This window comes from Mesoplodon densirostris, chromosome 8, assembly GCF_025265405.1.
Source record: "Mesoplodon densirostris isolate mMesDen1 chromosome 8, mMesDen1 primary haplotype, whole genome shotgun sequence".
Taxonomy (NCBI): domain Eukaryota; kingdom Metazoa; phylum Chordata; class Mammalia; order Artiodactyla; family Ziphiidae; genus Mesoplodon; species Mesoplodon densirostris.
In genome coordinates, this window is record NC_082668.1 from 73,169,526 (window position 1) to 73,195,435 (window position 25,910).

Below are 25,910 nucleotides of genomic sequence, written 5' to 3' on the forward strand. Positions count from 1 at the left end.
TTTCAACTCAGTTCTCACTTGCTGGCATGTTTAGTCCTTTAAGAGACATGGCTAACAGCAACACTCAGATTTGGAGAAGATTCAGATTTCCACTTTGAGTGTAGTGCCCCAAGTAAGAAAGAAGCAGATAGAAGGAGATTTTCTTTCAAGCCTGTCATGCAAAATAACACATCTTTAGTAACTGCTAACTATACTTAACTTTTTTTAATAAGTAGAAGAAACATGATGACTTGACCAGGGAGAAAAAGAAAACAAATATAAAAGATTCATCTTCACTAAATATTCGAATGTCTACAAGTATCGTGACAGTCAAATCAGCAGTTAAAAGATGAGAAAACAGTGTGGCCAGGCATCTGAGTGATACCTGTAAGTTCCCTGAGTGCATGGTATATAAAGTGTTCATCTTTGTACTAATACACAGTCAAGAAGAGGCTTAAATGTCTATTGACAAAAATGGGCAAAGTCTATTGGCTAAATTGACCTGACAATGGAAATATGAAGATATGGAAATAGGAAATAAGAATGAAAGACTAATGACAACTTTAAATGAGACAGTGTATATCTACTCATTCCAACTTACAAACCTTCACAACTTAGGCCAATTATTTCTCTAGGTAGAAAAACAAACAAAAACTCTAGTACATAGCTATGGATACAAGTAGATGCCAAATGTGTACTGTCTACTGATATACCACTTGATAATGACTGGAAGTCATGTCATCAACATTTCTAACAAACCCAATCAAAAGCCAACAGGTTAACCGGTTGAGATCTTTTCTTTTCTTTTTTTGACCAGGCTGCGTGGCATGCAGGATCTTAGTTCCCCCACCAGGGATGGAACCCGTGCCCCCTGAGTGATATCTTAACCACTGGACTGCCAGGGAAGTCCCCTTTTTTTTCTTTCCTTTCTGATTCCACCATTAATGAATACATTTGTTGCACTCTACAACTCTATGAGCTGCTACATTTATGTGTGTTAATACTGGTTTTCACATTGCCCTTTTCTCCTGAAGAGCAGACTAAATGGGTAAATGGTCCCAATTCAGTTTTTCTCGCAAAATGTTAATTACAGGCAATGTTAATTCTATGCAATGTGCTAGACAAAGCAAAATAAACAGGTAACAGGGGGGTAAGGGAGACTGTGGAAGTGTGGGAGGGGAGATGGCCAACTAAAACCGAAAAATTCTAAGTAAAAAGTTTTAAAAGGCTTCTGCAAGACCTCTTAGCATCTTTAGAAAATACTGCACCCTGAGAATCTCAAAGGGGTGGAGGGGTACAGTTCATTCTTCCAAAGTGACATGGTCTTTTTACATCTCTCCAAGTAATCCAGATATACTCAGAAATACTACTCTAGCTGAAGTTTTTGAATAGATGAGTTCATATTTAAATGAGTTGCTATCTAAAGATAATGAAACTAAAACCTATCAAAATCTAACCATATACACAGCCCAAAAGTTATACCAACACATTAGGTATGAGTTAGTCTATGTTTTAAAATGCACTCACCTAGGCAATATAAATGCATAAAGAAAGTTACCTAGGTTCAACAATCTACGAGCAGATAACCTAAAAAAAAAATCTTTTTCACTGGCAAATGTCCAATTCAATGGCAAGGATCCTGTAACACGCAAAAGTGAGGATATTTCACAAGCAACAACAGCATATCAATTTATCAAATCAGTCAGATAAATCTAAGATACCAATGAATATATTGGATTTCTCTGGAAGGCCTATATTCCAAATCATCATTTCTCCCTAGGGTATGGAAAAATCTGATAAAACTTAAAGAGATGATCACCAATGAAGTCATATAGACAGAAATCCATTTGCCCGTAATTTAAAGTAAATGGAAGTAAGTTCTTTAGTTTTATTCATCAAACAAAAATTACTTATTTCATCTTATTTATCTTCCATTTTTGTCAAGTGAAAAATCAACAGTAGAGGCAGACCCTAAAAACAAGAATAAGTGGTAACAGTGTGAAGTCATAAGTAACCGCTGAAAAGTCACATGTAACAATGACTAACTTTCTGGCTTATATTGTAGGAAAGAGTATCTGCGTTTGTTTCATTCATTCAACAAGTAATTTACTGAGCACCCATGATGTGCCAAGAACTGTGCTCAGCACCTACAGACTTCTTAAAAGTTCAGAACATAGCCCCTGCCCCCTAAGAGCTTACAACCGTTGGAAAGGCAAAGCAAATAAACCATAATAAAACAAAACAAGTGCTAAAATAAGTGAAATAGTAAGAGTTATGGGCGGATTACGTAGGATTTTATTTTAATAATCTGAAGGGGAGGTATATGCTGGGAAAATTTATTGCTGAGGACCTCTTGGAGAAGGCAGGACTTGAACTGGCAGAATTTAGGTAAATAAAGGAAAATTCATGGTAGTAGAGAGCTGGGGGGCAGGAGAGCAAGAAAAACAGCACAAGCTTGGTCATGAACTAATATAGTTACTCAAAATACCATGAAAAGACCAGCCCGCGTTCATATTAGGGAATGTGAAGACATGCAGCTTAGAATCGTGCTCTGAATTAAATACTATGGGAGATAACTGAAAGTTAAAATTGTGGAACGTAGATATTACGCTATAGGCACAGAAAAACAGTGGAAGTTCTAGGGCAAGGAGATAACTCATTGAAATCTAAAAAGAGTTTTTTTGGGGACAAGCTTGAAGCAAGAAAACCAGCTCAAAAGTTGTAAAGAGTATCCTAGGCAGGAGAGTGTAATGACTTAAGCTCAAATAGCAGCAGGAATAGAAATAAGGTCTATAAAAATCTGCCTTACTCAGTACAAGAACATGAAAATCTGACTTATTTTTAAAGAGGAATTATTCATTTATCAGTTTATTGAACAAAGGCAACAAGAAAAAATGCTGAATAATTAGAATTAGGGAGGCATTACTAAAAGAATTTCCTATTTTTACTTGCATATCAACCCATAAAATCTTATACATATCACCTATCCTTATCAAATGATCTAAATTGAATCATAGGTTGTTAGAGCTGAAAGGGACCTTAATTCTTTTACTCTACTCTTCTCATTAAAAGAAGAAGAAAATTAAGAATTAAAGAAAGAAAAAAAAGTCAGGCAGGAAGACTCTCTTGGGCTTAAGTGAAGGCCAAATCGCCTGTGATAAGGATGGTTTATGTTGTAGAAAAGACAAAAGAATAAGACGTGAAAATATTTTAAAGCAAAACATTATTTACAATACACACAGAGAAAGAAAGCTTCATACATAATTATATCTTAATACAAATCTCTACTGCCACTAAACAGGAAAATTATTTTATCATTAACATTTATGAACTTGTAAGGTCCCTTCCAACTGTAAGATCCTATAACTCTGTAAAAGTAGAAGCACAACTTTCCCATCTGAAGTTAATGTACAATAAGAAAGGCGAGTTTAACCTACAGGATAAACTTGAAAGAATATTATTAAGACCTATTTGATAATTTCCAAATATCTATTACTACTAATAGATTCATCCTAAATTCTAAAAAGGCATTCTAGGTTATCTCATGAACTAAAACAAAACATGCTACTCCTCTAATCTAAATCATTTGCTGCATTTCAAAAAGTACAAACTCCGGCTTCTGTAGACTGTTATGTCCAGTCTGCATATTATTTTACAAACAAGTTTTAAAATTTCATGTCATGTTCAGTAACATCCCAAAGACCACAATCACTTAGCAAGTAAGACTGCCACCAATTTTAGTCCTCAGCTGGTCCCAGAATGAGATCTTAATGTGAACTAGGCAATATACATGAAGGTTCCATAACCTTCAGTTGCAAAGTCTAAAGAATTTGTGAATTAACTTTTTAAAATTGGATGACAGAACCCCACCAACTTTGTGTCACTGCAGTGAGCTATATAGGCACCCTGCTTCTTCTCATTATCTTCTGACCACTTACTGCTCACTTATACTTCTGAGGGCGGGTAGACAGAAGACATGATGCAGAAAAAAGGATCAAGTTTGCGAATTATCAACTTTTATTTTAAGGTAGTTGTTTATATGGCTTTAAACTAGATTTCTGAATACATGACTGTTTATATTATCCATGCCCTTCCACTCTGTTATCAAAGCTAAAACAAGAATTTGTTTTACCAAGACTTGGGCCCCACATTTGTTAGATATCAAGAGGAAAAAAAGGAATAATCTAAGGGGGAAAAAATGGGGATTCTCTTGAGTTCCTCAGAGCTGTGTTCTTAAGTCACTCAATCATTATCCTAACAGGAGCCAACAGAGAGAGACTTCTAAACATCTAAATAGTCAGGTACGCTCAAAGGCACATAGCATATACTGGTCTAGGAAAGAAGCAGAAGAAAACCACGAGGTAAAATTAAGAGTATTTGAATGGATGTGTACCAAGTAGCAAATAACCTTACTAGGAAGATGGTCACTACAGAGCTAAAGAGAAAGGGCCATAAAGCAAACTGTGACCAGCTTATGTCAATGAGATACATGAGTACTTAAAAAATAAAATCTGCATTTTACTCAAAATGACTAGCTGGTATCTTGGTTTTGGTAGTGCAACAGCACCAATACAGCAAGGGTAAGCAGGTCAATCCCTTGCAAAACTTACCTTGATTGGCCCAATGGAAACAGAAGGCCCCAGAAAAGAGAGAAGCATCTGGCAGTAGCAAATTGTTTTATTTTATCTTTCTGTGGAAAGAAACTAATTTTAAATAAGAACCAGAGCATTTAAAGAATAAATATTTTTTAAAGCTCATTATCTAGTTAGAGCAGCTCTACTGAGAAAACAAGAAGAGCTCCTTGCTGCTTAGAGATGGAAAGAAACAGAAGAGGAATCAGAGTTGTTTCTCCATCACCTAGGGAGTTTTAAAATTTGTGTTATCCTAGATTAACAGAATAAACAGTTCTTTTATTTAAAGAACTCCTACAGGCAGAATCTTTGGGGCCTGGTACCTTTGAATAAAGCTTTTTATACAAAATTAAGGGCTATACTCTTAAATACCTTAAATAAAAAAGAAGAAAACCATTTGACATTAAGCCCTTCTATTCTTAAAAAAAAAAAACACACACACACACACACACAGAGCGAGCTCCTTTCTCCACTACAATTTCACCAATAATTCAAACCATCAAGGCTTCAATGATTATCAAAGCACATGATGCCCCCAACTGGCAGAAAGATCATACCTAATTGACTGGTTTTCCAAAATATTTTGTTAGCCTAAATACTTGATGATTTATTGAAATACTAAATGGAAAGACCCCAGCCACCAAAGGATATGTGTATTATAGAACCTAACAGGGGGCATAAAATTATTTACGGTAACTGAACCTGTTACCTTTCTTGGATGCTTTTCTAGGAATTAAGTTCTATTGAACTCGTTGAGTCAGCATTAAAACGTTTTGGTCCAAATCACTCCCACAAAATGTTTACAATTTATGCTGGAGATGGAAGGGACAGCTCAAAAGCAGAAGTGCAGAAGCAATAATCATTAAAAAAACCAAAATAGTATAAGTGGAAAATAAACTACCTATTTGGCACCGTCCTATGAAGAACCAAATCAGAGTAGAACCTTCCCACCTCCACCCCCATTGCGCGCGCGCGCGCGCGCACACACCAGGAAGCTTTTTCAGGAATAAAATTAATCCTAAACCAAAGGCCTAAACAACTGCTGTTTTCAGATTCTATGCATGTACAAGGTCCACCAACAAAAATTATACTGACATAGCATATTTACTTCAATTGACATACTTGGGGGAAAAATCATTAATCTAAAAAGCCTACATGTACTTTGCTACTTTTATATTAAACAAAACAAAACAAAAACAACTCAATTTTGTTGCTGTAGAAAGTAAATTTCTTATACAGATTTTTCATTACACCCAAAATTTGGTTACTCTCATGATTATACAACATTTCACTTAAAAACATTATTCTGGCATAAACTGAAACTTAAACAGCTGTAAGTACTGACCCAGATTTTGAAATTCTTTGACACAAGAATACCACGGGCAAAAGTAAACAAAGAAATACAAAACAAAACATTCTTACTTGTCCCATTGGTGGTCCTCCCATTGGGGGCATCATTTGAGGCATCATTCCATGAGGTACAGGAGGCATATTCGCTCTCTGACCCATAGGATGCATTCCCATTGGGGCATAATGCATGCCAGGGTGCCCCATCTGAAAAAGAGGGACAATTTAAAAATTAGCAAGTACCAATAAATGCTTCTCAAAAATCTGATTTCTACAAATCAGTTATATGTATGACATAATATCTGGCTAATGTGTGATTCAATTACTGGGTTAGTTTATACTTTGTCTTAAATAAAATGTACAACACCAGTATTTATGAGCTTGCACCTGACCAAATTTCAGAACAAAATGGAAAAAATTAAAATCATCACTGGACTTCTAATTCGTAGTTTTTTTTTTTTTTTAAGCATGCTGATTTAATCAATTACCAACTGGCTTGCTAAACTGGGAGGAAATGCATGTGAAGGCCAACTTAACTGTTATGGTGAAAACCACAACTTTGTCCTACTTCACACAGATATCAGATAGTCAACTATTTTTATTTTATAACTTCATTTATTCTTAAATTCATTTCTAAGATGATTTTAAGCTTTAAAACGCTGAATTTACCCAATTAACTCAGATGAGGGCTGGTCTTACACAAAACAAACAGTATTGGATACCCGGGGACACTCCCCTCCTAACAAGCAAACATACTATTTCCTAAAAGAATCTCTAACACAGCTAAATTACTCCTGCAAAACACAAAACAAAACAAAAACCCCAAAGAATGAGGTCTGTCACTCACGGACACTAAATGCACACAACTAATTCATCCATCTTAATGCGCTTTTGTAAGACAACTACTTTCTTTACTTGTGTGTCCATTGTTACAGGTCTTAAAAGCAGAAATTATCTCCTGCCAATTCTCCCAGCTGTCCCCCCGCTGCAGACAACACTACTACTAGTGAAGAAATTCTGGCAGCCTCTGTTAAAGTCTACCGAATCAAGTCTCCGCCTTCCCCCCGCCTGCTTAATCGGGCCTACCTCTCCAAAACGCTCACCCCGCCTAGGGCCCAGCACCTCCACCGCGCATCTGCCTAGGCCAAACCCACTGGGAACTTCCACGGTCCCACTTCCTTTCCTTTGTGCATCCCCGCCCTCCTATTTCTCTCCCTCGGAACATATCCCACCATCTCGAGCTCTTCCTTCGTCCACTCTCATCTTCTCCTCCTTCTGGAGAAAGCTTCCTGTCTCTGACTCCGTTTTTCATTGTGCCGCTTTTCCCCTGCCCCACCGATCCCTTACCGAGGGCCGTCTCCTCAGGAAGCCGTCAGCAGAGACCCAAGAGCTGGAGCAGAGGCTTGAGCCGGACAATCTCCGCTCCCCGTCCCCGGGTCCCCGCGAGGGAGGATGGCTCTCCATTTCACTCACCATGAGGCCTCCACGCTCGGCTCCTGTCCCCGGCCTCATCGTCGGACTCAGACTGCTCCGCCGGCGGCCACTGCCGCTACACATACCAACAAGAAGCGATCTGAGTGGCTGGCGCCCACTGGGGCTAAAGGTTAAAGGCTGCCCTGCGCTACGGGGCGGGATCAGCGGGGCCAATAAGCTGACAGGCTTCCCCGCTGTCCAATCAGACTGCGCCGCCGACACGCAGCTCTTCGGCGATTCGCCCCCAGCCTCAGCCTCACTCGGCGTCGCCTGCATGGAGGGGGGAATAGGGGGACGGAGGAAGTTTCTGCGCCGACTCCTCTGCCGGGAAAACTCCACCAACTTCCCCCGGGGAAGGGAAGGCAACTGTGTCCCAGCTTCCCGAACTTAGACAGCCTCACCCCGTAGGGGGTGGGACAGTGGGGGCCTGCCACCTTCACCCCCCGCCCGAGTCACGTACGCCCCACAAACCTGAGGCCGCCGGGGGTGGGGTAGGGTGGGGTGGGGTGGAGTAAGCAGCTTCTAGCGTTAGCGGTGGCCGGGGCTGGACGCGCGCGCGCGCGGGGCTCGAGGTGGAGGGAGGGGGTGGGGAAGGCGAGAGGAGGGGTCGTGAGGAGCGGGTTCGAGCTCAGTACGCACCAGCTGGCGAGCGCGCGCCGGGGTGGGGGGAGGAGGCGTGCCGAGCGGTGTGGAGGGAAGTTGTGGTAGGGGCGGGGAGAACAATGCGACAGGGAAGGAGGAACGGGCAGTTAAGGGAGGCGAGGGCGCGGCGAGCTGAGCTGCCGTTAATGAGGGAAGCCGGGGCGAGTGCAGGCGTAGAGGGGAAGAAAGGAGAAAGCAAATAGGTTCGGAATGTGTATTAGAGGGGCATGGGCGGGCGCTAGGACCGAGCGTTGGGGAGGTGCGGCTTTGGGGCGGCCGGGGCGCGAGCTTGCATGGAGGTGACGCGGCGGTGGCGGAGATCGCTGGCCCGGAGTAAGCATAGCAGGGAGAGGACACTCGACTGCCTTGGACCTCGGCTTCTCTCTCCCCGTGCACTTCACTGCGCACCTTCCTTCGTACTACTTGAGGGTCATGCTTTGGTCCGGGGGCGCCCAGCCTTTTCTCGGGCCCCACGGCACTTCCCTCGCCCAGCCACGGACCCTTGTGCACCCCTGCGCGCCAGGGCCAAGTGGTGGAGGCCGTGGAGGGCCTGGCCGCTGATTGGCTGCTGCGACCGCGGGGCGGGGCAGGTGGGCGACGCTTGACCTCTGCGGACCTGACTGTCTTTCCCGCCATGTCGTTCGTGGAGAGTGGGAGGCGCTCAGCCCTTTCTCGCCGCCGTCTAGGCACTGCTGTCCCTTTTGCTCAACCGGCGTTTTCCGCTTTCACTCAGAGAGACAGCTGGGGTGAGGGTGAAGTCGACGAGGAGGAGGGATGCAACCGAGTGGCCCGTGACCTGCGGGCGGAGTTCTCGGCCGGGGCGTCATCGGCACCTAGAAAGGACTCGCTACTCCGGCCAGATGGGGACGGGTCTCCCGCCCTGCCCGATAAACGCAATGGCATTTTCTCGGCGGATGCGGGCGGCAGAGCCCAAGCCCGGCGCTGGCCGGTCCAGGTCCTCTCAGTTCTCTGTTCGCTGCTGTTTGCCATCCTCCTCGCCTTCCTTCTCGCCATCACCTACCTGATCGTAAAAGGTACGGAATGAAGCCCGGGCCTTGAAAGTGTGTCCAGAGTCTACTTTAGTTGAGCCTGGACGTGGCTCTCCCCTTCGTCGCCCTCACTCCATCAAAGGCCGGCAAGCTGGTAGCCACTTTCATCCAGAGTCCTCGTCCGCACCTTTCTTTGATCTTCTTCCTTGTCTTCTCTTTTCTTAAAGGTAGAGGACCTTGGTCCGTGATCAGGAGACCCATTTTAAGAAAGGGTCTTGATAAGTGGGTAGGTAGTCTTGAAGAAAAAATATCTTAAAGTCGTTTAACACTTGCGGTAAAATATTGGCAAAATCAAGCAAAAAGCAAAACAACCGTCATTAAAGGAAGACGGTGCAAAGTGTAATTATTCGGCTATATACGTTCAAAGAGTTTAATCCACAAATGGTTAAAGATGTACAATCCACCGATTCCTCTGTACACGTTGAATTGCTGAAGGACAAGGATTTCCATCCCACAACCCAAATTTATACTTGCATAGGTAAAATAGACACTCTTGGGTTTTGAATTAGGTTTGCAACCTAGTGTAGTGGTGAAGTTCTGTTGCAGGAGCAAGATAGTAGGTTCTTTCTCTGATTAATGGTGTTATTTTCCGCGTCTTAAGTTGAAATATTGGTCAGGTTGGAATAGAAAGAGATGTGCCTTGAAAGGTTTTCCAAAGCTTATACAGATGTATTATGTGGTTGGATATCTTACGTTGCAGTGGAAAGAGTCAGACCTCAGTTTAAATTTCAGTTCTCAGTGGTGTGTGACTTTGGTTAAGTTATTGAAAAAAGAAAAATTTAAACAAGAAAAAAATACCTTAGTTTGTTGTATGAAAAGCACCCAACACATTGCCACTCGAGTATTTTACTTCACTAAGTAGAATTAAATCTATTTAATTCCAGTTTTTATTTTTCCTCATTGCTTCCAAGCCCCTAGTGGGCTGTACATGGCATCTAACACTTTACCATGCTTGATTTTCATGCACAAGACAGATTGGCAAGTTAACGTGAGAGCTTTACCTCTTCATACAATGATATTGGGTGTAAACTGTCAATGTTAAATATTCGGGTGCCAATGTTTCATTCTTCTATCACTTCCCTCCCCCATTTTTTCAAAGCAACTCAGAGTTTTGTCTTGTAGGTAGTTTAATTCTTTTGCTCTGAGATTGCCTTTGTTCATAAAGTCACAAAACCTAGTAAGTTGAAGTACATTGCAGAACACATTGAGCTGTGCTTATTTTGGAGGGTGGAGAAAGGAGCTGAACTCAAAACCTAGTAATTCGCATTACATAAAATGTCTAGGGAATAAAAATTCCCATTTTATATACATGGCAGTTGACTCATAAAGACATCTTATTTGCTTACTGAAGGTCACTTAGCTAGTAAATGGAATCAGAATTTGAACCCAGTTGTTTCGGGCTCCAGAGTGCTTTCCACAACTCCACAATGCCTTTCTGGCCTTTGAGTTACTCTTCAAATTATAAAATCGTCTTTTTTACCCAAGCCCTTTTTGTACTTACAGAGTTACATGCTGAAAATTTGAAGAACGAAGATGATGCACACACTGGACTGTTAGGTATGGACTTTATTGTCACTTGATTTGATTTTTGAGCTCACTTTTGTTTTTCTAGATTATGCTTAAACTATACAGAATTTTGGTTAAATACTTAATATATTCCCTGTGCAATTTTGTTTTACTGTTTTTCATTTGCATTTGTGTGTGGTAACTTTTGTTAGATTTTCTTTTTACGTGTGTATGGGGGTATCTCCGTGTGTATATGTATGTATACCAGACATACTAGGAATACATTTTGAATACAACTGTATGTAACAAAGACCTAGAGAATACTTAACGTTTCTTAGTTACCTTTTGGAAAAGTCTCTCTACACTTCTTCCCAGGAATTAAAACAAACAAAAAAACCTTACCTCACAAACTTAACAAAGATAACATCTTAAGCAGACCTCATGAGAAGTTTAAGTTCAGATCCCCTTATAAGCAACTTGGTTTTTCAAGAAATATGAAAATCATTGGGCATACTTACACAGGTTAATCATGACTAGGAAAGAGTCAACCTGAGTTTCTGTAGTATGTCTGTAGAATGCTGCAGTTTACAGGTTTGTAGTGAAAAATTCAGTTGTTATTTATCTTTATTTCTCTCTGCGCCAAAATGATTATGAAGACTTCGGAACTTGACCTGTCTGGCATATTTTGCTCCTGTTTGCTGTAATTTCTTTGGCTGACCACTCTGAATTGAGGTTGGGGGGGGGTGTGGGAAATGGTTGCAATCCTAGGCCGCATGTTGCTCCCTCCTCCAATCTTAGCTAACCTCTTTAAACTGCCTCCTCAAGGCTAAGGTCCTCATGGTGATACAAGGTACAGTTCACCTGATTTTGCAGAAGGGGAACCTTTATCTTCAAATTAGAAACAACTTAGTTTGCTTGTCCCATGAAAACTTGTCTATGCTTGTCTCAACTTCTTGCATGAGAAAACACGTACTTTTTAGAGAAAACACGTACTTTTTAGTTATCCATTTTGTCAGTGTGTGTTGTACAACTGTTTCATCTCTAAAAAACAACCAAGATTTTAAGGCTTTTCATAGCATTTATTGATCTGTCAACTCTTGTTGCAGTAGAAACTGAATCTTAAGAACTAGACATGAATTCTAACTTGCTATTTAATAGTTGGCAAGATTACCAAATTACAGCTGAGGAAATGCCTGTAAAATTGTATCCTTACGTTTTTACAATTGATGTAAAAGTTTTCACATGAATCCAGAATCTGTAATAAACATTGTTGTTGAAATCATCCATTCAGAAAAATCAGAATGCAGCCTTTTATCAGATGACACTGTTTTTTTTTTACTGTTGTATTTCATTGTATTTATTTTGTCTTGTTTACTAGGAACCTCACAGCTAAATGTAATGTTGATTGTGTATTACCTTTTTTTGATCATAATTAGTACTGTCTATACATGTTGTTATCTTTACATTTCAGTGACTAATGTTTAAATTTTAATGCATACTGCCTCAATTCTCATTTGAAAGTGGGTTGGTTTTTAGAAACAAATAATGTGAGCCCAGTAACTACTCTCCATGAAACAGTTTTCTTTCTAGACAGACTGATAAAAATTTTGCACACTACAAATATTTTTTATTGCAGTTTAATCCTAGTCCAAGGTTGGCATAGCTCAGTAAGAGCAGATTATAGCGGTGATTCTCATTTTGGTATGTGTCAGAATCACCAGACTTTCTTTTAAAAAACAGCTATAGACTTTGTTTCAGCCCCAGGGTAGGACCTAAGAATCCTCATTTTTTTACAAGTTCTGATAAACCACAGTTTGAGAAATACTTTTGCAGGGCCAGAATCGCAGTTTTTAAAAATGTATTCAAAAGTAGTTAAAAGTTCTTGAGAGTTGACTAAGGACTAACAGGCTAACAGGAAACAATATATAAGCCTAAATGCCTGTTAAGAAACTTAAGGAGCTGAGACACTGCTATTCTCTTGTCATCCTTGTTTCTCTGAAAGAAATATTCATGGGAAGCCCTGTTTATAGTTTTTAAAAAACGGTTCGTGATGAGCATTGTATAAGTGCCTTTGGGGAGTTAACTGATCCTAATGGCTAACAGGATTAGGCTGTCAGTGTTCATCTTCACTAGTAAGGTAGTCCAGCCAGGGAGGTGTGATTAATACTATCAGCTGATTTTGGAACTCATCTCCCCAAATCTTCCCTGGGTGGCATGAGGGTCACACTGCAGAGTTCTTAGCGCTTTCCTTTTATAATTATCCTGCAAACCATCCACTACTGTAAGCCTGTTTTTCAGGGAGATTAATAAAATAAAACTTCGGATTATTTAGTTAAAATCACATTCCACTCATTCCTCCTTGAAGTTATTTTCCGGCCAAATGGATTGCACTAATCATATACGACACTGAGTTGTTTCTTTTTTGCACATTGGCTTTTGTATCTGTCACATTTTCCCAAATTTTATCACATTTCACATGGTCCTATTTCCAATTTTTGCGTTTTTTCCTAGTCAATATAAAGTATGATAAAATGACCTTTTATTTGAGGCAAACTTGAAATAAGTACATAAGAAAAATAGAAGGAATTGCCTTTAGCAGAAAGTACTTAATCTAAGAATATTGTTATCAAGTTAAATGTAGGCCTAGTACTTTTATAAACATTGTAAATAGCGTCATACAGAAATTGTAATCAGATTTGATGGAGTTTCTTCAATGTCTAAAATGGTTTTAAATTTGATCTTTGGTGCCTGTCATTTCTTGACACCTACTGGTTAATAGTTACCTTTAAGTCCCTTTTGTGGCTAGGAGCAGATTCCTAGCATCTTGCAGTGTCAAGGGCTATTCTCATTTTTTAGCTGCCCATTTACTGCCTGTTCTATGCCTGAGATGTTTCCAGGCTTCTACACATTTACAGAGAAGAGATGACTGATATATACTGAGTTCAATCAGAGATGAAGCCAGCTCATTTAAAGAGTTGATGATTTATTACTTTTCTTCTGCAGAGTGATAAGTGAGACTTTACCATCCTAATTTCATGATACAGAACATTAGAAATATGGTAAAAATCTCCAAGAGAAAAGGGTTTGTTGCGAAATGACCCATTCTCTTAGAAAGGCACAAGTTGGGAGCAACTCACTCAGTTTCTTCCTTGCAGTGAAAGATGATTGAAACCATGAACTTGAGCTTTTCAGGGAATGTACGAACCTTGTAATTTGAGCCCACAGTCTATTAAGGAAATGATACAGTGCTATCTGCAGCTGGGTGGAGTAACTCTAATATTTAATTTAAAAATTTACAAATATGTTATCCTATTCTGCAGCACAGTCTTTGTAAAATTGTATATATTGCTTACTCATATCAGTAAAAGAACCAAGGCAAAAAAGAAGAGAAAAACAAAAGCCCCAAAAGACTAGAAGGATACAACCAAAATGGGTTTTGGAATTATAGTTAGTTTTTTTTTTTTTTAATCTCTGTTGTTTATAATGAATGACTGTAACTCCCAATGAGAAAACTTTGTTTAAAAAGAAAGCACAAGTTTATGGAAGTGTGAAAAACACGTTCAACAATTAACAACACTGCTGAACTTTTACAGTATGCCAAAAACGTGTTGTTTCCCCTGGTATTCCCAACTATCCTGCATCCATCAGTATAAAATATTCCCTTCTAAACCATGAGATAGTTTCGGCATGGTAGCAAGGCAGAAGCAGTACAGGTTATTAGCAAGAATTATCAGTGTGCAGCTAAATTATTAGTCATGAAATCACTGCAAATCTCCTCTTAACACGTAAAAGCAGTAATGCGAACCAGACATTAAGACCTCTAAATCTCAAGAAATTGGTTTGTTATTGTTAGTGTGATACTGCCTGGCCCAACTTTGGTGATCAGGAGGGATGTTTCTGAGGCTAACAAAGCCAGACTTTAGCTAGCATCAGGATCACGTGGAAAACTAGTTAAAACCTATTTTACTGGGCTTCACCGGGTCCAGAGTTTCTGATTCAGTAGGTATGGGGTAGAGCCCAGAAATTTGCATTCCTATTAAGTTTCTAGGTTATGCTGATGCTGCTCGTTTACAAGAACCACTGGTCTAGTAGTTCCCATCCCCCAGGCGTATCAACAACAACAAACAAAAAAACCCCTGAAGATTTTCTTTTTTTGCATTTATAAAATTTCAGACCCTATCCTTATCTCCTGAATCAAAGTTAAAGTCACTTAATTGGCTGCATGCTCAGTATGCCATCAGGGTCCATTGGACCCAGTCTTCATTTTTAAATTTTCTTGAGCAGTTCTATTTGTAAGAATTGTTATTTCATGTCATTTACTCTTCCTTAGGAGACCTTCCAGAGAATAAAGAGAAAACTGAGTTATATTTTTTTCTATAGAATAAAGCATATTTGATCTTGAAATTACCATATTGGTGTATTGGCCCCTTTTATAAACCTAAGATACATTATAAGATTTTAATGACCTTATTTTCCTGTATCTGGAAACATTTTGCTATTTCATTATTTTAGGAATCATTTAATATTACTCATCAATTATTCTCAACTATGCTAAAAAGAATAACATGATGGAATCCTCCAGAGCAGTGGTCAGCAAACTGTGGCTCCTGGGCCAAATCTGATCTGCTACCTGTTTGTTTGTTTGTTTTTTTTTTTTTTTTTTTTCTTTTTGCGGTATGCGGGCCTCTCACTGTTGTGGCCTCTCCCGTTGCGGAGCACAGGCTCCGGATGCGCAGGCCCAGCGGCCATGGCTCACGGGCCCAGCCGCTCCGCGGCATATGGGATCCTCCCAGATCGGGACACGAACCCGTATCCCCTGCATCGGCAGGCGGACTCTCAACCACTGCGCCACCAGGGAGGCCCTGCTACCTGTTTTTGTACATTAAGTTTTATCGTAGCATAGCCTTGCCTCTTGTTTTATATATTGACTATGGCTGCTTTCATGCTACAACAGCAGAGTTGAGTAGTTGTGAAAGAAACCTGATGGCAAGTGAAGCTGAAGATATTTTACTATCTGATTCTTTCAGAAAACTATAGTATTCTCATCCAGTTAGTCATTCAACAGAAAGGACTTCAGGCAAAGACACGAACCATCCCCTTTTGCTAAAAGAATGTATAACAGTCTTCATCTTTTATGAATCTGTGCACGCTAATTTATTTGATACCGTTTGTAAGTGGAGAAATGCTAATGGCAGGTGACTGGAAAGGAATGGAAAAAAAATCATTGGATTGAGTATTCAAATTGTTTATAAATCTAAAAGTGAAAATGTTTTACAAATTATGGAGCAAAGATGGTTGTCTTCCATGTCTTATAAGACATGAAAGATTTTAAAAATTCCTTCAAGCATTGTGTTTTGATGATGCAAGCGCATAAAGAAAAAGCAAAACTAATAATAAGCTATAACCAGAGATGTATCTGAAGTCTAAAATGAGTATTTACAAGATGGTTATGTTCCAGGTACATGCATGCAGTTAGTAAGCAGTTATTTGCACTTAGAAGAAATGCCCATTTATAGTGTGTTTATTTGTTTGTTTTTAAATCAGGGAAACTCAGAATAAAAATCTGGGTTTACTATATCTTATTAAAATTTCTAACAGTTTTTTTCAGGCTTTTTATTCTTTTGTAAATTGTTCATTAAATGATTAAAAATAAGGGAAAATAGATCTCGAGAAGCCTCCACAAAGCTGGCTCGTGCACTTAATCCCTCTCTAGACCTTACCCCATCTGTACAGTGGGACCTAAGCGGTTTCAGAGAACCTTCCCATTTGTACGATGCATGGGGGGAGGGCCTTTGGGGAGACTGCCCTCACCCGTGAGTCTTTCAAACCCAGCTTGGCCGCCAGCTTCTTGCATTCGGGCTTGTTGATGTACTTCTGCTTCTGGAACATCTTCTCAAGCACCTTGCGCTGCACGTCAGAGGACATGTCTCTACGTAGCATGCCCCGACGAGGCTTGCTGCAGGTGGCCAGTGGCCAGGAGAAGGTCCCGGGATGGGCACGACGCTGGAGGACGCTGCAGAGGCCATGGGTGCGAGGACTGCTCTTGCTAGGATCTACCTTTGTCAGGTCCTTTGTGTGTTTTGACCAACCATCCATCCATGTCAGGTTCCTCGCTCTCTATCACCCGGCATCCTCCTAGCCTCAGGGTACCTGTGGTCCCAGGCAGACACTGCAGCCTCAGGTCTGCCTCAGGACCTTTCTGCTCAGCTCTAGCAGCTACTGTCTTGTTCTTGTTCCGAAAAGAAGAATCTGGATTAGCACAGCTCATGTCACAACTTACTGGACAGGCTGCTCTCCAGTCCAAGGCCACATCATTCACCTCAGCTGAGGCATAGAGTAGTGTGAGAAGCACCTGGTGCAGAACACAGCTCTTTAGAGCAGTGAGGACTGTAGCTCTTTCTGGGCTTGTCTGCACTCAGTTCTAACCTAGGTTGTGTCTAGGACTGCTCCACGTTCCTTGTCGTCTTAGCCAACAAGAATAAATGCTAGGGGACTTCCCTGGTGGCGCAGTGGTTAAGAATCTGCCTGCCAGTGCAGGGGATGGGTTCGAGCCCTGGTCCAGGAAGATCCCACATGCCGCGGAGCAACTAAGCCTGTGTGCCACAACTACTGAGCCTGTGCTCTAGAGCCCGTGAGCCACAACTGCTGAGCCCATGCGCTGCATCCACTGAAGCCCGCATGCCTAGAGCCCGTGCTCTGCAATAGGAGAAGCCCGCGCACCGCAATGAAGAGTAGCCCCCGGTCGGCGCAACTAGAGAAAGGCCGCGTGCAGCAACGAAGACCCAACACAGCCAAATTAATTAATTGATTGATTAAAAAAAAAAGAATAAATGCTAGCCTCCTTAGCCATGCATTCAAGGCTGCACACTCTTAAATGTGCCTACTTTGCTGATCATGCCTCCCACTCTCACCCTCTTTGACAGACTCACTGGACTATTTACTGCAAAACCCAACATAGATATTTCCGCCTCCAGGCCTTGGTCACGCTGTGCCTACCTTCCCTCCCCCACCCCTACCATCCTTCAAAGGCCAGCTGAAGTTATTCTTCCTTTATACCAATAACAGCTACTCTTTGTTGAACATCTGCCATGAACCAGGTATTCTCCCAGATACTTTACATACATAACCTCATTTAATCCTTTCTACTTACCTTTCAACATCATTCCCATTCTACAGGTAGGCAAAAGGAGGCTTGGAGAAGTTAAAGTACTTACCCAAATTCATGGAGGGAGTAAATGTCAAAGTTGGAATTCTGGCCCCAGAGTCTGATGCAGAGTCTATACTTTTTCTTAAACCATGCTTAGTCGTGAAGAATTTCCTGATGAGTTGAAACCCCAGTTTTCTTGCCCTTTTTTGAATAGTATTTGATGTCTATTCTGCATGACTGATTTGACATTTAATAAATGACTAGTTACGATACAATTGTCTTTTTTAAAATCAATTTATTTATTTTAAAAAAATAAGGGAAAATGTATGTTGGAACAAGATGATAGTGATAATTATTTTTCCTAGTATACTGAAGATTACAAGCTTCAGGGGAAAATACAGGTTTAACAAGATTTGCCATGAGTTAATTGTTGCAAGGTAAGTGATGGGTATATGGGGTTTCATTGTATTCTTCTTTCTACTTTTGTGTATGTTTGAAATTGTCCGTAATAAAAAAGTTTTCTTTAGTTTCCCATGTGAATATGATGATTTAACATGGTTGGAAACTACAGATGTTACTTAGTTTTCAAGTTTCACCAGGTCCAGTCAGAATGTCCCCTTCTACTCTTTACCCTATTTAGTAGGAAGGGGAGTGGAATTGCTACAGGCTGAGTGGCAGGTGGACAGGCAGTTGGGTGGGGACCTTTATCAGTGTAGCTGCTGTACGCCAACTGTGTTCAGGTGGCACTTGTAGGGGAGGAAGACCCCTTCCTCTGCTCCTGTACTTGGAAATAATAAGTTTGAAGATCCAAGGCCGTCTAGCTTTCTGACAAAGTTGCAAAAATTTGCTTAGATAAAATTTTTAAAAATTGTTGATTAGTTTTATGCATGAGTATGTCAAAACTTTTATTAGTAGCCAGCTGGTTATAGCTTTTACAACTCATAAAATGACCTATTTAATTTTCATTTTTAATTTCATAAGTTAGTTATGTAAGTTATAATATAGTCTCACTACAAAAAAAATTCCGACAATTAAAGCAAAGGTTACCACTAATCTACTTGTACACAATATACAAGTATACAGTATACTTGTGTATATTTTCAGGTCTTTTTCTATATATGGTATATAGAAATATGAATATATATGATAATTTAAAATATGTGGTTTTGTCGGTGTTATAGAAAAAAACAGTTGGAATCATGCATATGCTGTAGCTTTATTAAAGTATCTTGAAGTTCATTCTGTATCAGTGTATATAGATCTACCTCATTCTTTTTTATTACTGCATTGTATTTCATAGTATACTACTATGTATAAACATTTCAAATGTCAAACTGTAAAACAGTCCTTGAAATTAGCAATGTGCTGTCACATTTTGTCCCATTGTTTATTTATGGCAGGAATACATCTTATGAAGAATGTGTAATTGATTGTTTAACATTATTTTAATAAGAAACCTTTCCCAGTATGGGAATATGGGAGGGTTTTGTTTTTCTGTTTTTTTCTGCTTACATGTAACATGTGCTGACCACCTTCCACATCTCTGACTTCATAAAACTTCTAAAAGTCATCTCATCCCTGTAAGCCTGAAACTGCTAAATAACATTAAAATATTTAGAACATATCATAATCTTTCTTTGCTAGAAGCTTTTATAGAAATACATAAAGTTGCTACCATATTTTTAGAAAAATAACTATACTTTGAAACAAAAATCATATATTTTGAAAAATGATCTCCCCAATTAGATAAGTGAATATACAACTCCAGTAAAGGGATTAGAATAGGAGTTTCCCATGTACCCTTTTTTAAAAACATGAATTTATTTATTTTTGGCTGCATTGGGTCCTCCTTGTTGCACGTGGGCTTTCTCTAGTTGCAGAGAGTGGGGACTACTCTTCTTTGTGGTGCGTGGGCTTCTCATTGCGGTGGCTTCTCTTGTTGCGGAGTGTGGGCTTTAGGTGCGTGGGCTTCAGTAGTTGTGGCTCGTGGGCTGTAGAGCACAGGCTCAATAGTTGTGGCACACAGGCTTAGTTGCTCCGCAGCATGTGGGATCTTCCTGCACCAGGGCTCGAACCTGTGTCCCTGCATTGGCAGGCGGATTCTTAACCGCTGTGCCACCAGGGAAGTCCCTCCCACCTACCCTTATGTTTGCTTTAGGTGAAAATACTGAGTCCAAGAGGATGGAAGAGATAAATTCCCATCATATCATCAACTGATGAAAATTGAACTGTAGAGAAGAAGGATGTGTGTATTTATTTAAAAGACCTATATCTTTGACACAGCAGTTCTTCCTTCAGAAATTTGTTACAGATATCCTTATGTAACTATAGTTAAAGTACAAGAATGTTACTTGCAGTATTGTTTTTAATAGTGAAGAAGTGGAATAATAAAAATATTCAGTGGGGACTTCCCTGGTGGCACAGTGGTTAAGAATCCACCTGTCAGTGCAGGGGACACAGGTTTGAGCCCTAGTCTGGGAAGATCCCACATGCTGCGGAGCAATGAAGCCCATGCACCACAACTACTGAGCCTGCACTCTAGAGCCCATGAGCCACAACTACTGAGCCCCCGTGCCACAACTGCTGAAGCCCGCATGCCTAGATCCCGTGGTCCACAACAAAGAGAAGCCACTGCAATGAGAAGCCCGTGCACTGCAATGAAGAGCAGCCCCTGCTCGCCTCAACTAGAGAAAAGCTGCACACAGCAACAAAGACCCAACACGGCCAAAATAAATTAATTAATTAATTAAAAAATATGCAGTGGAATTGTGGCTATGTGTAGTGATATGAAAGGTCTCCAAAATTGTTGTGTGAAAAAGTTCAGGACAATTTTTCTGCTGAGAATCTCATTTGTGGAAAATAAACTGAGAAAATACATACATAATATACATTTCTTGTATATAACTGGCCCCATTCTTGTACATGACTATCTACATTACCTATAAATTTACAAAAGATGAACAATAAACTCTTAAATGATTGCTTTCAGGAATGGAGTTGGTAAATTGGGGAAGGGAGACTAGCTTCATTTTTAGGTACCTTTTAAAAATTATGTTAACTCTTGGTAAAATGGGTTTACAGAACATAAGTTATCAAATTTTTAGCTTCAGGATTCTGAAGATAGGGCCTTGTTAAAAATTTAGTTGCAAATTGCCAACTTCTGTGGCTTTTCTGCTTGTTCATACATGAGTTGAGTAATTTCAGAAGCATAAGCACTTCTAGACCACAATATTGCAATGTACTTTTTTAGCTCTGTCCTTGTGACCTGAGTTTTATTAGGGATATAACTGTTGATTAATTCAAAACGAATATAAAATAACTAAAATGTCCAAAGTAAGGCAAGCACTTAGATCATGGAATAGTAGTCATTTCTGAAAACTCAAGAATATTTTTGTACTAAATTTGGCAGGTGTTCTATTAAAGCATCTATGTGAAAAAGCTTGATGGGCTTTAGGGAACCTCACATTTTGTTATTTTGGGTTATTTTGTGTCTTTCTCACTTTTTTAGATACTGAGAAGTTTCCATCATTCCACAGCAGTCCCCAAACATAGTCTCTGGGTTGGCAGGAAGGTTGCACCTCAGTCTTTACTAAGGTTCTCTCTACTCAGTCACAGGTTGGGCCAGGTTCTAGAATCTGTGCAAGGATATTGGGATAGGAGTGCAATCTAGTCCTCAAGACATTTGCTCAAATGAGTTACTGCTGAAACATTTTGCATTCTGGTCAAGATGGCCTTTCAGGTGTAGCACCTTCCAGGCACATGACCATCTGCTGTTTCTATGCCCCATCTTAGAGGCATCTGCAAGCTTGGCTCTGGGTCCATCTGCCAGGATAGTGTACACCACTCCAATTCCTCTCTGGTGTTGTGTGGCTTGATGGCTCCACCAGGAAGCCCCAGCGGCACTACCGACTCCCCATATACACACACGAGTGCAAACACACACATAACACTCTTAAAACTGGGGGAATCTTTCTCACCTGTAGATAAAACCCTCACTTTCTCTCCTTGTTCTACACAAATGTTTTTTCTACACCCCAGTCAATTGATTATCCTTGCTATCTATTCAGGACCTTTTGTCTTTATCTACCTTCCTCCTGCTTCTATCTATCCTACTAGTTCCCTTAATTATTTTGCAACATAAAAACCAAAGAGGTACTGGGCTGTTTCTCCTTTCTTTGCCACATCCTTCTTCTGAGGCAGTGAACACAAAGTCCATTATCTTTTTAAAAGGGGGTAAGGGGGGCTTCCCTGGTGGCGCAGTGGTTGAGAGTCTGCCTGCCGATGCAGGGGACATAGGTTCGTGGCTCCGTCTGGTAAGATCCCACATGCCGCGGAGTGGCTGGGCCCGTGAGCCATGGCCATTGAGCCTGCGCGTCCGGAGCCCGTGCTCCGCAGCGGGAGAGGCCACAACAGTGAGAGGCCCGCGTACCGCAAAAAAAAAAAAAAAAATGGGGGTAAGGGAAGGGGGCTATCAGGAGAAAAAAATTAGGTTCATCTTTCAAAAATACTTTGCTATAGTTTTTTGTTTGGCTTTGTTTTCTAATACTTCATTTCTCTGAGCGTATCTTTTAGCAGCTCAGCCTGTTACTGAGCTTCAAATGGTTTACAGACGGTCCAATGCACATATTTCTTTCCTGCTTCTTGCTAGAATAAAGCTATCTTTGGTTGTGCATTTTGTGCAGCCAGGAAATCTGGTAATTCATAAGCCATTCTCTACTGTAGTCTTCTCAACCTTCCTTTCTCTGTGTACTACTGAGGCCTGGGACACACATACTTACCACTAGTAGTGTCTTAGTAAACTGTCTTGAGGCAGTTTGAATGTGTATCTAAAATCCTTCCAATTAAATTGTTCCCTCTATTGTCACTTTGTTTATTCCCCACATTCTTCCATTTAACCCTTTTCTCTCGCAGCTCCTGTAGTACTGTGCTTTTGACTTGATATCCCTTACAAAATGCAGCTCCAGTGTGACTGAAAATAAAATCTAGGATCCCAACTCATTTATAAATTGGACATTAACTCTTGTTTATATACTGAGCAAGGTTAAATAATCAGAATTGGTTTGTAATGTTTATAGGAAAGCTGTAAAGAGTAGACACTCTAAAATTGATTCATGTCAATAGTGCATGGTATGGAAAGGGATCGCTTAGTACTAAGTAATAAAAGGCAGCAAGCTGTGATCACAAAGTTAAATGAAAAAGGTCAAGACATTTTAACAGTGAAGTGTTTTGCCATTTTTTCCACAGTTGAATTTTATAAAACTGAGGCTAAAAGTTACATTTTTAAGTTGAATTTGTACTCTTTTCCACATAGTAAATTATAATTGAATTAAAATATTCAATGATATGACTTCTAGTTGTGCTTTAATATTTTACACTTCCACATGGGAGAGCTTCTACTACGCTCATATCTCTTTTATCACTTACATATAATTTAGAAGATCAGAAATATGTGTGATCTTCTGAACATGATCTACTGCGTTAATTTAAATTGCTTTGGTGTTAATAATTCAAGTTTTCCCCTTTCTTGTCTCATTAAGGATTCTGGACTCTACTTATAATATCCCTAACTGCCGGATTCTCCTGCTGCAGCTTTTCTTGGACAGTGACTTATTTTGATTCTTTTGAACCAGGAATGTTTCCTCCTACTCCTCTTTCACCTGCCAGGTTCAAGTAAGTATTCCTGTTTCTTCTTTTTTTTTCCCCAACCCATTCTGCTGAAACCTACTAAAATAGAAGCAAGAGGCTGCTTGCTTGTGAGATAATATGTTGAGGCCCCAGTCTTTAATCTATAAAATACAAATGACTCAAAGTTTTCAGCTTGGCTCAGCCTTTAGATGTGGAGAAGAATATTTTAAACTCTATGTAGATAATTCAGTGGTAGTCTAAAAAAATTAATTCAAGGAATAATCTAATAAGTAAGAGACTTTGATGGCTATTTGTCCTTTTGGGATGGAATTTCATTTGAAACAGTATGTGAAGGCTGAATTAATGTTAGCAGTATGAAAGTTTTACAAGATTCATGCATAGATAGTCAGACTTGTAACAGCTTAATAATTGGATTGAAATTTTCCTCAGATTTAAACTTTGTGTAATAATTAGCAAGCATTTATGGCACCCAGTTTATATGTCTAGACCAGATTAGATGCGTTTCATAGTGAAACATCATATTTCTTTGGTCTGTATTTTCTGTTTCAAAGAGTTTCAGAAAATTCAGTAATCAGCATTCTAATCTAGTTTATTTATATTGGGAAGACTCAGGTTTTATAAATTGCCAAATAAAAGCATCTAAGACCTCTAGTTTATTCTACAAACTAAGGGTGGAAGGAGTGGGGGGAGAGAATGAAGAGTAGAAAATAAATTCTGTTAATGATATGTATGTTATCAAGAGTATTATAGTTGTTACTGTTGTTGTTACTACCAGTTCCAGCCCACCCCATGGACAACTTGTGGAGATAAAATCTATTTGAGGGACTCTGTAAATAAGTTTAATCACTTCAAATGATGAAATGCATAAGTGTATTTTAAACATCTTAATAAATCCCTATCTGTAAATGTAACATAAATCACATACTTGCCAATACATTTTTTTATGTGTATTTTGAGTGGATAATGATTAATTAATAATCTAAATTGACTATACCTAATGGTGCAGCACCATCCCCATAGTTTACATGGGTACCATTCAATTGGAAAGTTAATTTTGCTAAGTTAATTTTGCTCTCAGTTCAAATTTATATTCTATTGCTGCTCACTGACATCAATTAGTTACTTTAATAGGGGGTATGAGTCTAATATAGATGACATACTGAGACTACTTTCATAAGTCACAAAAAACCTTAATTTTATTTTTTTTCTTTTACTTATTTACATCTCACTTCTCCCCTGAATTCTAGTCGTACATTTCCAGGTATTAAGTAGATTTTGCAACCTGGATTCAGAAAGCACCTGGCACTTAGAATTGTTAAAGCTTCAATTTGTCTTAAAGACATAAGTATCCACTCACTTACCAAGGCTTGAAACCCTTTTTCACTGTATTTATAGCCCTTCGCCAAGTCTAGTCATTCTTGCCTTTTGAGGTGTTATTGGAATACTCTGTCTTAGCACCCACAGTGTTTTTGTTCTATTTAAGATCTTGGCTAGGGTACTTCACTCCTTGAAGTCCCGTACTACAAGCTTTCACTCTTCTCATTTGTCCTGTGTATTATAACCTTTCTAAAAACAGACCTTAGTCACAGCTCTCCCTGGTTTAAAAGTCTTCAGCAGCTTTCCCATTGCCTTCAAAATAAAGTCTGACTCCCAAGTATAGCTTAACAGTCCTTCCCCAAGTGACCTTACTCTACTTTTCCAACTTTATCTTCAGCTATTTCTCCAGTGTACCCTCTCCTGTAGCCACATATCAGATTATTCTGACATCCTCCAAATAAGCTACGAACTTTTGAGATGCCATGGCTTTACTCTTGCTGTTCTCTCTTCCTGGAATGTCATTTTCCCTCTCAGCTTCTCTTCCACTACTACCAGAATTCCTAAGACTCATATGTTAGAAGCTTTTGGAGTTAGACAAAAGCATTTCTGTTCTCTTAAGGATCTGGAATTCTGAGGGTATTTAACTAATTTCTTAAAAATGATCTTTGTGTTTTTATTAGAATAGAACCAGATGGGCCTCAGTTTTCAATGCCTTTATTAGTCATTCAAATTTAATATGAGATGGTTTCAGATCAGAGACTTACATATTTGTTAATACAATCCAAAAAATGCAGTTGTGAAATATGTACATTGTGTGTACATATATATTTGAATTCCTTTCAGTATGTAAGTAGAGATAAGTTAATTTTATATATGATAAATCAGCTATTAAATATCTCATGGGAGTCAGACTGTAATTTAAAATGATCATATGCTTAATAGAAGTAGAGTCTAAAAAAGACATATAATAAATACAGTGATATTTGATCACATATTAACAGAAACCACAGACCCAGAAAGGCATATAATAGTGATAATTGGTACAATTGTTTTATAGTGAAAACCCTGCCTTCTAGTGTTTGTAGAAAATAATGCAATTACTTCAGAAATGGCAGAATATAAGCACATTCTCTATGTCACCAGTAGAGTGAGTGCTTGTACAGGGAAACAACT

General features: G+C 39.6%; 2 protein-coding genes across 7 annotated transcripts in view; one reads left to right on the plus strand and one right to left on the minus strand.

Moving 5' to 3' along the window:
* PRPF40A (pre-mRNA processing factor 40 homolog A) overlaps positions 1-8,448 on the minus strand; it is a 55,712-nt gene extending 47,264 nt beyond the window's left edge. The window contains exons 1-2 of one of the 4 annotated variants that reach the window (XM_060107239.1): positions 7,305-8,448; positions 6,033-6,164 (exon numbers count right to left, since the gene is read on the minus strand). In XM_060107239.1, coding sequence (XP_059963222.1) covers positions 6,033-6,164; positions 7,305-7,706 — 534 coding nt within the window. In that variant the 5' untranslated portion in view covers positions 7,707-8,448. The remainder of the gene's footprint in view (positions 1-6,032; positions 6,165-7,304) is intronic. The other 3 variants (XM_060107240.1, XM_060107241.1, XM_060107242.1) reach the window with 3 other exon arrangements.
* Positions 8,122-25,910, plus strand: part of ARL6IP6 (ADP ribosylation factor like GTPase 6 interacting protein 6) — a 37,711-nt gene continuing 19,922 nt past the window's right edge. The window contains exons 1-4 of one of the 3 annotated variants that reach the window (XM_060107245.1): positions 8,123-9,106; positions 10,625-10,678; positions 23,312-23,444; positions 24,668-24,716. In XM_060107245.1, the coding sequence (XP_059963228.1) occupies positions 8,707-9,106; positions 10,625-10,678; positions 23,312-23,444; positions 24,668-24,692 (612 nt within the window). In that variant the 5' untranslated portion in view covers positions 8,123-8,706 and the 3' untranslated portion in view covers positions 24,693-24,716. Of the gene's footprint in view, positions 9,107-10,624; positions 10,679-23,311; positions 23,445-24,667; positions 24,717-25,910 lie in introns of those variants that run through there. The other 2 variants (XM_060107244.1, XM_060107243.1) reach the window with 2 other exon arrangements.